The 17,598-nt window shown below is 41.3% G+C and overlaps 1 protein-coding gene across 1 annotated transcript in view; it reads right to left on the reverse strand.

Annotated features, from left to right (window-relative positions):
- Positions 1-17,598, reverse strand: part of T265_13813 (hypothetical protein) — a gene marked incomplete at both ends in the record, with an annotated part of 71,704 nt that overhangs the window by 40,170 nt on the left and 13,936 nt on the right. The window contains 3 exons of the mRNA XM_009170625.1: positions 3,699-3,790; positions 13,428-13,459; positions 16,104-16,402. Coding sequence (XP_009168889.1) covers positions 3,699-3,790; positions 13,428-13,459; positions 16,104-16,402 — 423 coding nt within the window. The remainder of the gene's footprint in view (positions 1-3,698; positions 3,791-13,427; positions 13,460-16,103; positions 16,403-17,598) is intronic.

A 17,598-nucleotide genomic window follows, 5' to 3' on the forward strand; every position in this document is an offset into this window, starting at 1 on the left:
TATTATTCAAGACAACTTTCTACGTCAATTGAAAACGATTGTAACACCAGCAGTAGACGGTCCGTAAGGGAGTTGGTCGTCGGTGGATTTTGGTGATGAGAATCACGTGTGTATGGTGTGAGCGTGGATTTCAGCGCAGGTATTTTATCTTAAGCATTTACTTTTTAATAACGCACAATGAAAGCTGCCTCGTGGAAGGTAGACTATGTTCTAAGCCTAAGACCCGACTTTGAACATCTTTATAACAATAGCGAGCTAAATTTAAAAAGCTACTAAATGAACACAACAATCCTTTGCGTCACCCGTTTGCTTTGATTCAGATAAAAAGGGTGAAAACGACCGTACCTCAGAGAAACTCTGTACCTGAGGTTTCCATGGCAGATTAATCGAGGGTTCATGTCTGGCCACATTGCGTGTTTTACTGCAAAATTTACCATATTCTTTCCACCTGTCGTTTGACGCACTTACAGTCTTACATTATTTTAGCTCAAGCGATTGTCAAGTTAGCCTCCAAAAACTGACGAACATTTTCCTGTCTGGAAAATTTCAATTGTTTACAGCGGGCTATCGGAGATCTTGGCGCATCCAAGAATATTCTCTCCGAATTCAGTGTTTCTGGTCGGATCAGGCGTTGAGGGACCTTGAGCTCAATGCACTGAAGAAAGCGTCAGACTAAGGCGGTAAAACATCTTGCCAACTGCATCTGTGTAATCCACATTGGTATCGCTATAGACTGCTAGTTCATAGTGTTTCACACAGCTGTATCCCAATCGTCTCTGGTGTGTTTGCGCTGTCCGTCTCAATACCTTATGGGAAACAGCGAGATTTGAGAAAAATCAGTATCCGAGATTTTCGATTATTTGTGTACTTCGGATGTTGGCTTTGATGAGCGTCTTCCTCGATTAGACGACTGGTGAATGATCTGTTTACTCAATCAACTCAACTTGCCATCCAACGAACGAATGATGTGACCTATGGTGATGGGGCTTATGATCAAGACAAGACTATCCGGCTCTTGAATAGCTCATCCTCACAGACCTTCACAACACTGTGGAGGCTTGCTGGAAGGGCGCAGACAGCATTGGTCACGTGATGCATTTGGCCACAGCGACGCATATATGACCAAGTGATCACTCGCTCACCGAACACCTACGCAGCTGATGGATTCGATTCGATAGATTCAACTTAGTTCACTGCGTCAATAAGAAAACCGCAGGCTTGGTACATGGTTAGAGCACACAAATGGGTCACGTGCACCGTTGAAACGGAGGGCCGTTATGTGTTAGTGGTGATTTCTCAACTGGTGAATGTGCAGCGTGCGCATTTTTGTAGCAGAAATTAACTCGACGGCAATACTCATCTCATATTTGTCGCATTTTCTGATTCCACAAAATGTCAGCTTTCGTTTAGGAGGTAACAAAAGCGGAACAGAAAACAACAGAACTACTTATGTTGTTCTAACAAGTGTCCTTTACTTTTTATACAAACTGTATCAATGACCGCGACGAACAAAACCTTTGAAGTGAATTGTGTTCGATTGATCCTAATCACCGAAGTATGAATGAATCCCAACACAAGTGGAATGGAAAATTTATCTACCTCCGTTACGTCCCCATATATTGTCAGTTCCGTAGGGTAGTCGTGTTTACGAGTTTGACAGCATATCAGTCGTTAAATATACGTGTGCTTGACTGACAATTTATCCCTGCATATCGGGGCTCATCCATCATAATTACCCATAGACACTAACGTTGGCAAGGAATGTATGGCTTGTCGCAATATCCCGTGGTTTTTGTTACAATTTCGAATACCTTTTAAAACAAACGCCTCGAAATCGGAAAGGGGATGATCAAGTCGTTGTTGGAAACAAAACTCTGCCAAATGTTCGCTTATGCGCAGAATATATAGACTTGTAAAGTTTGCTTGTGGCCAATCGTCATTTCATGTGATTACGTTGTCTACAATATAGGCATACGGTGGTCCACAGCATTCGCGAGCTGTTAGGTAGTTTTTGTCTCACCACTTCTGAATTATGCCAATATTTTTAACACACCATACTCTGCCTTGTATTTCCTAAAGAGTCCTTATTCCTGACACCTGAAAGGACGGCACGTATGGATTATATCGTGCAAATGAAAATCACCATTCGTTTGGAGGAAACAAGCTTAGGTCTACCGAGACGGGCGAAAAAAACTGAATAAGTGGATCACATACGAGGAGTCTTTTTCATAGCAATAGTTCGTCATTCCACCCCGTTTTCTAGTGATTTATGGTTAGCCATGTCACACAAAAATCAGAGGGATGAAGCAAAAAAAATGATAGATTTTTCATGTCACCTGTGTGCTTCAGACTTAAAGTAGAATCCTGCTAAATGCAATACACGTACACTACATCCGTCTGGTATACCAATGACTTTGTAATGTGACGTTCCATTACCAGATAGTCCAACTTAATTTAGATGTGAACCAAGACTGACTCAGGCGTTTTTCTGTTGTTGTTCTTGTTACTGTGAAGGAGGTTCATGTAATTATTAGTCTTCTCAAAGCTTTGTCTATTGTCGTATAGAAAAATGAAACTGACACATTAGTTGAGAGAGGTCTGGGCATATGATACCTATCCAGTGTATAGTTTTGGGCTTGTCGCACTACCCGGAGACATATGTACAAATGCTTTGTTTGTGAGTAGTGAGTAACTTTAGGAAATATCGAGATATTTGTCATTAAATAAAAATTTGAAGTGTTTATGTTAAGGAGAAGTTAAAATATTCAAGAAAAGACATGTTGCCCCCATAATAAGTTCGCTTATCACGGATTTGCTATCATAGTTTGCGAACAGTGCCTTCGATAAATCTCATCGTACATGCACATTTTAGCAAGGTTGAGAGGATAGTAGGAGAGACCTTATTGGTGAGAAGCAAATGGCCCTGTTTGATTTTCTTTCGGGGTTCTTGGCTGGCCAAGGTCTCTTACTTCTCGTATTTAATGATAGACATGGATGCCATATGCTCGTCATTTTAGGTGCGTTTCTGCGAATGAACTTCAAACGATTGAGTGGTGATCTCTAAATCATGTTGAAAGGGTGACCTGGGTACCGATCGTGTGATTAGCTTCTCCGGCTTGAATACAATACAGAATACAATAATCGTACATTGCTTCTATGGTATGGGCGTCGAGTCGTGCGAGCAACACAATTAGCGGACTGCTAGCTCCAATGGTGCACCAAGCAACTCATCGTCCTGCAGAAGTGACCAATTAAGGTACACCAAAAAATGCACGTTCCGTTTACTGCGAGTTTCTGGCCACAGCCAAATAGACGACTATCATTTACGCAATTGTGTGTGTTGTATGTGTGCTCTGCTTACGCCCCGAAGCCACAGAGACCAATTGATTGCCACCTGATACCTTTTGGCAGGTTTACTCCAAAATTGCTTGCAGACCTGGTAACTTGCACAGATCAGTCGTGATTACATGTACTATAGAGGAATGAAGTTATTGAGACATGAGAAACTCTAGTGCAATTTACGGCTCCCCATAAATTTTTAATCTTCCAATAGCCCCCCCCCATCCCCGAAAAATTCCCTTCGACCGACTAACGTACCTGTAATCACGAGTTTTCACGAGATTCAAATCGATTTACTTCGAAACAACTGATTGTAACGTAAACCTGGGAGGTTTTAAAATTTATACGGCGAAACTTACGTATTTCCTGTAGACACCTTTATAGACATCTCCAAATTGTCCTTCACCCAGAACTTGCTCCAAAATGACATTACTCCGGGGTATTTCGAATTCTGTGAGGAAGTGGAAACAACAGATATATCGAATAACACGTGCGTATAGCGTGTTTGATACTTTGACACGGAGCAGATGAGGGTAGTGCACAACAAGGTCACCGAGTTGAATGTTCAAGACACGAGAAAGGTTATCTTTCGAGAATATTAATTAGTTACATTCAACCAGACAGCTTCAACTCCATGAATAAATTATTAGACGAGTATCGTCTATTCTGGCTCCACCGTCTGTAAATGCATCGAAACATTGCATGAAACTCGATAATATAGTTTCAACACAGTTGGTTATCCAGGCACAAGAGAATAGATCCACCATGAAGGGAGAGAAAATATAAATGCCAAAAAGTATTTGTGAAAAAGCACCCATAACGGATTATTTGGACTAGTTCAGCTCATAAACACCCACTACTGACTATTTCGGGGGTATCACACCAAACAGCTTCAAACGCTTACACAAAAAAACGAGATTGTGAGGCTCAGAATTATTTCTGAGGGGGGCTCGTTTATAGTGTTCTTCAAATGATTATGCAGAATAAGGACCACCACAAAGTCTTAGTGGTTCAAAGTTAATAATATCTGCATACGAAGATTCCCAGTTTGTTCCCCAAATTAGACTTTCTTTCCAAAGGGAGAACTTTGCACCACCTCAGCAGCTCTCACACACTACTAATAAGAACAACACCAAAATTTTAGACATTATTTGACAGGATGGTTGAGTTCTGTTTAAATTTGGCGAGTCAGTATGTTCAGTTGTTAATATTAGCTCATTTGACCATTCTCCATGCGCACTCCTGGTTCGAAGTAGTGAACTAGATGACTGAGCTTGCCGTGTGCATTAGTAATTTCTAGGCTAGTGTGTATTTCAACAGACCATAAAATGTATTTTCCGGCTCGTTTTGAACGGTCCTTCACCTGGTTGACATGTAAAGAGAGAGCTGTTTCATTCAGTGAGTGTTCGGTTGTGGCTATTAATTCAGATCGATTGAACCAAATCCTAAAATTATCAGGTAGTTAGAAGTGGTTTTTGCCTCTTGGAAGTGATGTTTAAAGGGGTCACTGTAGGAGTGATAAAATGGCTCACTAGCTCCAAAATACAGCCTTATTTGGGGAAGACAAACAAGGAGTAATATGTGAAAAGCTCTTAGTTAGCTGAGGAGAAAAAATCACTACAAAAGTATCTAGTAGCCCAAGGCTGGCTATGTGGAGTTCTTTGAAGGAGCATTCTTCGAAGTAGCTTCAGAAGAACGAAAGTATGTTTGATTTATCTAGGCTTTGTTGTATGCTTCTTCCGTACTGGGGTAACTTTAGGCGATTTAGATACGATGGTCAGTTGGTTTATCAGAACTTGGCGACCCGGGTGCTTCAATAACAGCTGTACGAAAGGGATGCCATGAGTTGAGTACCATTTTTTTACGTCTCAAAGTTCATTCATAATGATCTATTACCCGAGTTTTGCCACGTCAGGTCATGTTGGCTCAAAGTCTTTCCTAGAAAGGTTATGGTTCAGATGACAAATCCGTGAACATTTACCCAAAGAGATTCACTCTCTGATGCGTTCACAAGATTTCCATAATTAGCCTTCTGGAAGTGTATGGTTTGTCCGTCAGTTGAAGTAAGTCATTCTACTTGGACTGATCTTATGGTGTTACTTTAATGAGATGCCGTGCTGATGGCTGCAATACAGTTCAATCGTTGAATAGATGCAAAAATATCTTCTAGGACAACGACAAAATATGTGGCTTCACACAACCATACACAAGCTTAAGTCTGTCCTGTGCACAACACCCGGGGACGGCTTTGATTACAATAAGTCATCCGTGTGGAATTATTGTTACTCCCATGATTGTTTAATCTGCAGAATAACTGTTAGCGGGAGATTTTCAACTTGTACAAAGTGGCTGACAAGTCCATGGATATTTAACCTTAGAGGAGGATTGGGGTTAATTAATCAAGCGTCCGTGATTATATGTTGTTAGGAATGCACGACCGTCGCGACAAAACCAACTATCCAACACAACGTAGATTTGAATAAAGCTCGTTTATATCAAACAATTTGTTTTAGCGCTAGCGAACCAACGAGTCACCATTAAAGACCCTTTTTGATCATATTGATCATTAGGGCTTCAAATGCACAATGTCACCCGACTTTTTGTAATTCTTAAAAGAACACAGTTGATCATAAAAACAGACAACCCAACGTACGACTGTCAGTACATTGTGTGACACCTAAAATCCAAGGCAATTTCACATTTTTAAATAACCCTGCAGATGGAGCAAGTTAGTCAAGCTGCAGATCGTTATACTTAATTAGCTCACAGAATAATATACTGGACTGGAAACTTAGCACTAGTGATACTGTTTTAAGAACAAAAGTTACCCTTACCAACCAAGTGTCACACCGGGCGATTTTAAAAAAGGCATTTACATCCCTATCAATGAGGGGCGCCCCTTTCTTCACGGTAATCAGGCTTTTACTTGCTGTATGCAACTCTATCTACAATAGCGAAACGCCTGTTCACCTATGCTTGAAATATCGAGATACATGTATAGAAGTAACATACTACTGATAAGGTTGCAACCAAATGTTTGCAAATGAGTGTATTTCGCTATATATTTTGGTCTTTTTACGCTCTCGCTTATTGTGCCTCATCAGTTCTTGGTAGGCTTGTTTGCAATAAAGTCTCATATTTCTCACACTGACCAATAAACATACCAACTTCTCACTGAGAAAGAACTTTGATAAATTTCATGAAAACGACAAGCTATATGAAATCTCTGTTACTCGGATTCCGCAGTCTATATTTTGAAAATTAGTCATGAAATGAATAAAACGGATGAAAGCTTTCGTTGATAAAAGAATGAGAGAAAATTATCCTGGCATGTTTTTTGGAAATCTCTGGACACACCGCTTCCACAAGACGCACTCCTCCAAAGAGGCTGTTTTGTTTGATTAGTCAATGTACATTTTTCAGCAGTTTTTGCCGTATCAGGTAAGGAGTGTTCGCTTTAGACAAATTTCTCAGAGAAAAGCGAGCGCTCATTATTTTTTGTGGTATGAATGAGTTAGACGGACTGACAAATTACCTGATGAAAAGTCCCTATATCAGCGTGAAAGAAGGTATTTGGTATAAAAAATGTCCTTTTGCGATGAAAACGTTTCGAACTCTGATAGATTTGAAGCCGTCTGTTTCTAGTTTCTGTGTGCTATCCTCAAAGACTGCTTTTGTTAATCACCTATAGGTTGTTACACGCCATCGCGTCATTTGTATTGCTGAAAACGTTCTAACTTATACTTTAGTAGAAAGAACGTAGGTGTGCAAGGATGATCGCGCAGTCTAAAGGAATGCGTTCGCTGATTATAATCGCCATTGATTGTCATAAACACTATTCAGGGATGCTGAAGATGAGGTTGAAGGTCCCAATAGCAGATCTCAAATCAAACTTCCGTGACGCAAATACTTTCAGACTAAAAAATAACTGCAAACATTATTTTACAGAAATTGATTTCGGAAAATGAATTGAATCCGCGTATAATAGCTCACCACAAGTCCAGTTAAAAGCACCGCCAACTGAGTGGCCTTGGTTCACTACATTTCATCAATTCCAAAATATTCCTTAGCTTCTTTCTACATTCTTTTGTCGTTTCCAGTTAATTTAAACGACAAGTTTTGGCAACGACTACGTAGGGGTACTGAGTCAAACCGCTTGAATGAGATGTTAGTTTGTATTTTGTGTATTCAGCACACAAAATTTCCCACACTAACCGTGGCATGTGCAAAGTGAATCCTTGTCGTATGCAGACCGCTCCGTACGCAACACTGCCCATGCATACCTACCGGTTGTCCAACTGACCAACGATCCATTTGGTCTAAATAAATTTGTAGCAGTAACTAGACTGTTCTTTGTCGACGTCAGACCGTTATTCGTTTGCTGGCACCAAATTTTCTACGTAGTTGTTTGAGTTTCCGAATGGTCGTTTGCAAGCCTGCTAGCATATAGCATCTCGTTTACTGTCCATCATGTTTATAACTGCGCCTGCCGTTTTAGATTTTATCGAAAATAGTACTTTGCAGTGTCACTCAAGGGTTTAAAAGCTTTCAGATATGTGAGCTATCAGTCAATGTCGCAAGCTCAACCCTGTTTTGCGCATAACAACTGGGATTCAGAATCGTTCCATAAAAAGAACTGCTTCCTGATAGATAAAGTATAATTGGCAGCTAGCTTGCAGTGACACCCAGTGAGCCGACAAACAGATAATATCAGTCTCAGTGCTGTGTTTATGTGAGTGTGTCAACTAAATTGCTACTGTTCTGGAAATCAACGGCGTTTTTCCACATCCCGCAGAATTTTGATGATGGGTGGATTCTTATAGCCGCAAACTGTACCCTCCCGGACGGTTATCTTACTTGAACAGCTGATGTGATCGTTCAGGAGAGTGCTGAAAAAGCTTCATACAAATTAAAGCATACATACTTAATCACCAATCATTTCATCGGTTCCCAAAAGTACCACCGAATATGATTATTGTTTTGGCTGACATTTTCAAGCCAAATTGAAGAATCTGTCACTGCGGTGACTACATAAATTTATATGTGAAACTAAAAAAATAAAATGAGTGAAGCACCTGCCAAAGTTTTGACAGTTGTAGTCTGCTTGTCATAGGATTCTTTCCTGTTATTTTCATTAAGAACATTGAAAGAATGAAACAACCACTTCACAATTTAGGTAGTGGAAACGTTTACACCATCAAACCAATATCGTTATGATAAAGCGTTGAGTTTAACCAGAAGAAGCCGATTGCATCGTACTTTCAACATTGCATTTTTTATGGCGGTTCATTTTTTACATAGAGACCCTAAATGAATCTGTCAGGAACCGAGCAACAAAAGGCGTAGTGGTTCAAATACCACTTATTGACTCAAACGTGCAGCAACCTTCAGCCAACTCGATGAAGTTGTGTACCAAATAGATGTGTGATATCTAGGGTGGGTGAACCTGAATGAACATCTTGAGAGATCACTAACTACGGAAAATAAAATTAACGGGAATCAGGCACCCTCAGCTATGATCAACGCGGATTTTTTATAAGTTTCCTACTTTCTTCAAGAGCTTAGACTCCAGCACATACTTTGAAGAGAGTCCCACATTGCTGTTCACAGATATACTTTCAACAATGGAAGATTTAGGACAAGTGTGCCTTTTGACCTGTGAGTTTAAAGTGAGCGAGACATTAGTGACTCTACCTCAGTATATTTTGAGCAGTCAATTTTCTGTCCTGGCACAAGAACTCCTCTTAGTCCATATCAAATTAAAAGCGCTGGAGTCTAATGAGGTCCTCATGAGACCAGTACACATCTTTGAATTTGCACCCACCCTTTCATGTCGAACCAGCAGCCGAGCAGACGTGCATATCCACTTTTAAGTCCTGTTTCTTGTGTCAGATGGCGCTTCAACAGGCGAGTCCTAGTTGAGTCATTCAAACAGTCAGTGAATTTGGAAAGCTGTGTTTCCCAACATCCCTTGTCAACCGAGCACCTAATCACTAGGTCCTAATTACCGAGAACTGGGATATTAGTTAGCCCTAATTTTTGATGCTGCATGATGGGATAATGTCTCGACGGAAGCAACGAAGAATTGTTTGTGGTTCTGCTCTGGTTCAAACCCGACAGTCGCTACTGAATGTGACTCAGTATGCCGTTAAGATGACTCTACTTCAACAATCGCAGTCGCCCAATCGATAAATTCACGCATGCTCAATTCAAACTAATTACCTCCACAAGGAAGTTAACACGGTATATGTAGTATGCTGAAGTAAATAGTTTTAGGTGCATTGGTGAGAGCTCCAAACCCTGTCATGTTCGCGTAGACGAAAAATTCCTTAGAAATCAAACCTCCAGCTGTTTAGATTTCAGGGATGACCATGCTGCTTTTTTACCAGAGATAAGACCCCGATGGACTAAAATAACGGAGAAACTTTACCGACAGTTGCGATTTTTGCTTGTTCACAAGGCTTCCATAACTGTATGGGTAGTCGCTGCCAGTGATATCTAGTACATTTTAGGTGGCAACTGGAGTCTCATGAAATAACGCTTGGACGTTCTACGCTGACTGATTGAAGCACTTACCTGTGTGTTTAGACAAGAAGAATAATGCTGCCTAACTAACAGTTGATTAGATGAGTGGAAATCGATCTTATCCGTCAGTTTCTTCTCAACCATATCTGCCTACATAAGGACTACAATAGTTATTTTTAGTTTGTAGCACACAGGAGTAGTTGGTGTAGATGTGTATTGCGCTTTAATAAAAACAGTAGTTCAACTATCAAAAGATATAAAGTAAGTCTCCAAAAGGTTACCCTGGAGGAGTTCCATACCAGAATTTTCCGTCGTGCTGGACCTCGTTTTGGGTTTTACGAATTAAAGTCATCCACAACAATAGTCAAAGTGATTGTTTCCTTTCAGCCAAGGTCATTAATGGCGCCATCAATTTTTATGACACAACACTGAATCATGTGCTCCAATCAGCTGTTACCAGTCATCATCATCATCATTGACAGCAATACTCCAGGAGTGAATATTGGTAAATCTGTTCATCGAGCCCGTCAGTTTGCTTGTAGACGTTTTGCCACCTGTCTAGGAGCTGGCGAAACGCAAACACATTTTCAAGCTCGACGAGCTGATCAACAGCCACGTGATCTACGACCAATCCGTCATACAAATACAAACAACCTGTATCTAGACATCCGACCCAGAAATGAGAACACAGCCAGCATTGGAACAGAGAATAACGTGGATATCAACTGGAAGAGAACGAAGATCCCGTGACACTCATTTTCACGGCAGCTACCTTCATTTTGCGCTACCAACTGATGACCTGTCTCTTACAGGCCTTTTCACAGTAAGAGTTCGGAGTCGAAAACAGTACTTCCTTTGTAGGTGGTAATTAATAAGCGAAATGTATGTCCCAAACACTTTAAGCTGATGAATTTCACCGGTTCTTCTAGTGATTCCGCCTCATCACCAATTACTCACTTGGGCATCACTTCATTGCAAAGACTCTGCAGTCGCCTAACGCCTCTTTATTGTGAAGGCCTCGATGATTAAACGTTTAAATTCGTCTGATGTCCTCCGGTTGGAGGAGTCAAATCTTACAGCCATTATCCAAAAATGTTCCTACGGTGAATGTATACAAAAAGTCGTTTGAGTTCACGAAAGTCTCCTTCTTAAGCCACAAATGATGCAGTTTCTCAGCCGTTACCTGCACCTTAGGCACAGTCACGGCAAACGAGGCTGCTTAGATAAGTAAACCGGCCAACAAACTCCAGTTCCTCTCTACAAAATTTTAGAGGAATGCAGTGAAGACAGAAAATGCTGACCTTGCACCTTGCAAGTGAAACAAGAATCCCAGAACTTGGGATCACATTCAAAATCCGACGTGCCATAGACTGTGCGAGTGACACTTCGATATTGAGGATGGTCAACTGTAGTTGACGCCACGATTTGGTCCTTTGGGCTAGTTAGGGAGTACGGGGGCTTCGTAAAGCACAAAGATGCATTACGCCTGAACGCGTTGCTACGGAGGAACTGGTGATCAACATACAGTGGTAAATGACGTTCACAACTATAATTACCCTTCTGGTCTAAGCCAAATTACCAGCGAGTCGCGCCTCGTATGAATTGAGACTTCTCAATTGTACGGTGAGCCTTCATGTGATTAGGACTATATGTGAACACTTGGTGATGGAACGGGAAAGAGGGATTATTCCTCTCTCTCTTTCATGGAATCAATGCTACAGTTGATTGCCTCATAGGTGGAAACTGAACAAAGAGGGGCTGCTCTTTCGACGAGTACGAGTTCTTACGAAAGTAGACAGATGAAGCGAAAGGACACGAATGCTCACGGGTATCCAGTCAAGCAAGCAAGTATCAGTTTGGAAGCTAGGAGTCATACCGAGTCCGTCGCAGACAGCCACTACAGTTGCATAATAACTTGCAGTTCGCCATCGACACTGCCTAGAAAGTGATGTCATATCCTCAGGAAAGGCAATTGGGTCTTCTACAGGGAACTGATAAACGCAACAAATGTCTATCAACAAATTATTCAAAGTGCATACAAAAGTAACATGTTTTTAATAGTTTGAAGGCCACAACAATGATGAGAGATAGGCCTTAACTGTTACATGTGAACGAACAAATATGTGCGTTAGCTCGGTAATTTCCATGGATGCCCGACGGATGTATCTACAGCTGGGGAGCCACCGAAGAATGACGCTAACTGAAGAGAGCGGGTGGTTAAGAGGTCCTGGTGAACAAAAATAGAGGTGTGGTTCAACGTATGTTTTGGCTCACCCGCCCACATGTTCCCAAGGAGCAAGGCAAACTGGCCGGTATGGAACGAAACCACTTCCGTTTTTGCATTTTTTATTATTGTGCGTAAGCTCAGGTACTGCCAGAAGATTCCAATGCTCCACCAAAGTCCTTGTTTTGAACGCCTCAAAAAAGCAATAGTTATTGGTGTTAGAATACTAGAGTGTTCTAAAGTTTAAGTTGTCACTTTTCACACCGGCTCAAGCCCCAAACCAGCAGGAACAGGAGACTATTTGCCAGACCTCTATCCACTGACCACTCTGGTAGGAGACGCTTTGAATACTGAATGGACCTTCACCGAAATGATTCAGTAGGTTGCTGTGGTGAGGTAGCTCAGCGGTCAGAACTAAATCTGCTGACCGGAATGTCCGTGATTTGAACTTAATCTCTGAATCTCGACGGCTCTGTCTAGGTTTGGGCAACCTGGCAGTCTCCCAACCCTCGTTATTCCACTGGATGGCATGGCAGCTAGGCACCGAAAGTGTATTATAGCTGGACGATTTATTGTTTTAGGTTCGCCTGCAATCGGGCACTCCAACAAATACTAGTGCTTCTCGGTCAGTTCCAAAAATTTGTGAGCTATGTATGGTTCTCCATTCATGACATCTGTCGGGTCATAAGTTACCCATATAAGTGACACAACAGTTATAGTGCTGCGGTAGGTTGTCGTGCGTAAAGGATCTCACATGTTGTAGACTATCCGTACGTACGCCACAGATTGCTAAAACGGTTTTACTCTTCCGGAGCACCATCTTGTAAGCATTCAGTTAGCCGAACCTTGGAATCTTGGGACCCTAGTGGATCCTTGGATCCTTATTCCACAACTGAAACTTAGCAGCTTACTGTTTTATTTTGTGGAACATTCTTGAACAACTCACGTAAGTGCTCAAGCGCTAACAAGGACGATTCTGAAGAATACCACTATCAGAGCGTGAAGCTGTTAAAAATAGAGTTTTCACAAGCTACCAACAGAATTATGAGCAAGGGGTAAATAAACACAACCTTACTTCCTATTATGTGGGACAAATGTGTTAAGTCTACGGATTTACAACTCCCACTCACTGCATTCAATAGGAATGATACAAGAGGACGTAAACTCCCAGGTCGTAAATACACTTTATCACAACTGATTCAGACAGACTCCATAAAATTCTCTACAATGTAAGTGAGTTTGACGCACGCAATCCAGAATGCAGGTTACCCACAAAACATCCAAAAGCTTAAGTAGGTCTTTCGACATAGGACTGTTTCAGTTAACAAAAAAGACTTACTTCGGAGTTCGCCGTTTTCAACTTCACGAAACCTGTCCATAAGAAACATGACAAATGTCTTGTTTGAGATAAAATTAACTCAAATTATTCATTATCGATCGGGTGGCATTTAAAGTTCACTTTTCAGTAAATGGTGGACATTTTTGTGAGATTCGATGATGTGTGTAAAAAAAAGTCACCTTGACGTGCCAGCTGGGAGTAAATAACCATAGGCAAACAATGGTATTAGAAATTGTTATCACGTTGTGGGTTAAAACAGAACGCGGGTGTTAGAACAATCAAAGCCTCTTGTGTAGTTTATTGCACTTAAGATGGTGTATAGTGCCCGCGTATTCTTTCACGTTATCGTTAGATAAACGAGGCAATCAAGAGGGAAAACAAATATCACCCAAATACCGGACGTCCAAGGTAGTGGAAAACGCCGAGAAGCTTTACAGTGCTTTATGTGAGTACACATCAATAAATCTTTGGAAGAGAGAAAGCCATGGAGTTACACCAGGAATCGGCACATTCTTTGCAACTTGTTTGAGGATCGATCTGCTCATTAGTTCATGAGTCACCAGTGATTGATTGTCTGCGTAAATTAATCAGTCCAGACTATAGGCACTGAAAATATTACTCGTTGATAGGTAAAACCACAACAATACAACGGATCAAGTCAGATTGACACTTCTCAGCATGAAGTTAGCATAAAGCATGGATTTTTAAAAGTTGCTGATAAGGTATGATCCATTAATAAAAATCAGTCTATGCTAAAGAGCCGAAAAGTACTAGTAGACTATTTTCATAAACGAAACTATTAACAAGGTTGCTGAAAACTCGGCCGGCCCACGGCCGGTTTCGCCCTGCGTAAAGCTCATCAGGTTCGCGCAGTCTCCGAGTCTCTGTCAACCTTGTATTCCAAGTGAACCCAAATTGGACTGTTTTCGAGAAATACACTCATTTGCAAAGCAATTTGGTTTTTTCGAGAGATTCAACTGAATCTCTCGTTTATGATATTCTACAACTGAATGAGCTGAACAAGAGATTCAGTTGAGTCTATCGTGAAAGTCAAATTGATTCGCAAATGAATGTATCTCTCGAATACTAGAAGACTACTTCACCCACGTTAAGGAGCACCAGAACTGTTCATCTCATGGGAAGCTGGGTTGGTTCAAACCCATAGCCTTCTGAGTTGAGCCCGAAAGCTGAATCGCTCTGCCAAGAGTGAGTGGTTATCAATGCCAATAAGCTACGGTTAGGAAGAATATAGCGGCCTATGCACGTCACGCAGCACGCGCCTGATTGACCACTTGAGCAATGGTTTTTGGATGGAAGGCTTATGTATTTTGGGAGGTTCATTCAGCCCTGCGTCGATTACTTGTACCTTTTTGGGTAGTGAGGGGGATTTCGAAATTTCAGTCTGCTTTCGGGCTAGACAAGTAGTCTCATCCAAAACAGATGCTTGCTTTTCTTCATTTATATTCCATCATTTTTTAAAGTTTTTTTGAAATCGTGCTAAAAACACCACAGCAAACGGAGAACCCCACAATATTTCCACTGGCACAACAAACTGTGGGCCTAACTGATCCAAAAACCGGTACACGGTAACAGATACATTTTCATTAAGAGGTCACTGAGTGAAACGCCTGCGGTCCCAAAAACGCTCCAGTTGGATATCGAGTGCACATTACCATGCATTAGGTGAAATTCTATATTGATGACTTATCATACAAAATACGGTTCTGATTGGAAGTTCCAGGTGCTGGAGACAACCATCCCAGTTGAACCCCACTAAAACAATTACTCAACAATTTATCACTGAAGCTTCTGCCAAGAAAAGTTATTGCCACCAAGTGGTGACTTTGTTATACCTCACTCAAACACACACACATTCTGATGAAGCTGAAGGGACTTTTCCGTTCTGCTTTTCATCTATTTAGTTTCCCACAAGAGTGAATGAATCAATGGCACTTATAACGGAACTTTCATCAGACGACTAAATGCCGGCGCTAGTCTGAGTGTGCAACAATAGGAAAATAGCTCGATCTACTGAGAGCGTTTATAAAAACCACTAAATTAGGAAAAGGTCTCTTAGCGTAGACCCTTATATGAAGACTGAGGGAGCTTCAAGTGAGACTAAAATGAATGGAGCGAAATACGGAGAGTTATTTCCAAGCAGGTCAAAATCGATAGTGGTCCATAACTGGACTACAATAACCTCATAGGAATTAAAGTACATCAAATAAATTATTCGATATCTCATACATCCAGTCAACTGAACCCTGAGTTTGTCATCGTGTTCGAAACTCGATTGAAAAAAACATAAGTGAAAGATTTGGTTGATTTTGAATACGGAACCATCGTGGTTTGCCAACGGTCATTCAAAGCAAATCATAATTGACCTGATTGTCAGGTAAGGGATAAGAATGATTTTTCCTTGATGATCACATCCACCGCATAACCATAAAACTGGCTGAAACTAGCACCAAGCTGGCAACCGGATTTTGCTGACCACTCCTCTGGTTATTTTTAAAAAGGATTTCCCACACGAAACACAAATGGGACTGAGTAAGCACCGGTTCTGCCATATGTTTAAGTACTAAGCAAAGTGCAGGCACTCGCTCCCCCTGAGTCTCAGTCTACGTTAGCACTAAAAAGTAAACCCATAGGAGGCCTGTGGTCTGACAAACTTACCGGTAAGGGCATCCGTTAGGTAGAAATTCCTCACGTGGGGGCCGACGACCTAAATGTTGATCACCTGATCCGTGATGAAATGCTGCGCCTATGGATTCTCCACAGTATCCTTCTAGCAAGTGCACAACAGTATCCGCATCTTCTTGTGAGTAAAATGTGAAAGAAATCAGTTCCAGTGGACCAGAGTGATCAGGTGAGGGTTCGATAGCTAGGCGGACTTGAAAGCGTTCACCATCGGGACATGGCGTTCTTGAAACAAGCACTTGTCTAATGCTTGCAAAGTAGGCCAGAAGACGAGGCTAAGGTAGAGACGGTTAGAAAGGATCTGAGGTAAATTAGGATAGAAATGTATAAAGAATAAAAAAGCAGAACTTGACTGTGTAATCCAAATTTTGTTGAGTGTTTTAGCATCCTTTGACAAAATTGCAAGACCACTTACACTTCTTACCACAATAGTGAGATTTTGGCTTTTAGCATGTGTTGACCCATAGGATGATGTATCATGAGCTCACCGGGATACACTTTACGAAAAAAACTGTGTGAAAATTTCTTTTCNTGACCCATAGGATGATGTATCATGAGCTCACCGGGATACACTTTACGAAAAAAACTGTGTGAAAAATTTCTTTTCGCACGTTTAATTGCATCAAATGTCTACAGTGCGAGTGATTCGAGGAAACTGGAAGAATCGATGGGACACAGTCCTGCAACGATCATGGTTTCTATCTTTTGACTGCCTGTTGCATTAAGCTAGTCAAATGCCGTTATGTATGCGCCACATCCCATGATATAAACGCTATTTGTCGTATAAGGAAAATAAACTGTTTTTAACAGCGCTATCTCTCATCCACTCACTCACCTTGCTAAATACCCCTAACTAAGCTCAACCAGTGACTCATTTGTCACTTGTATCCAATCAAATACACCTCGAAACGACAAATGACCCCTGTATGGTCGTCTTATTGATCCCAATTGTGTCAGAACAAACAATTTGAGGCTAAAGTCTGATAACACCAAACTAAGCAAACGTCCATTATCAAAATGAGATACAAAGGATGGCTTTAGTATGCCTATTACTGGAGGTGCAAACTTACTGATCGAGCCTTTTAGGTCCGAACAAACGTACACTATGGCTGGCCTAATTTCTTCAAAACGAGATGGTACACCGACATGTTTTTCTTCTGTCGGATGATGCTTTAAAATAGAAGGCCTTGATAGCGAGCACATGTGTGATGATGTCTCAGAAATTTGTCTAAAAGAACTCACTCAGGATTTGGCTTTGCAAAATCACATTAATACCCGATCATGTAGACAGCCTTCTGTGTGGACTGATACTATTGTGTCATTCCCTACCGAGACCAGTCGGTGAGACCGGTCAAAGAAAAGCCGAACTTACAAAACTCCTGTGAATTCCTGCTCCACCGTTATATGCGAATCTCAGGAGCAACAGCTGAATGTGCATCATCTCCAAGCCGTTTCGGTCTCATCAGTCTCA

Source organism: Opisthorchis viverrini (assembly GCF_000715545.1).
Source record: "Opisthorchis viverrini unplaced genomic scaffold opera_v5_104, whole genome shotgun sequence".
Classification (NCBI taxonomy): Eukaryota; Metazoa; Platyhelminthes; class Trematoda; order Opisthorchiida; family Opisthorchiidae; genus Opisthorchis; species Opisthorchis viverrini.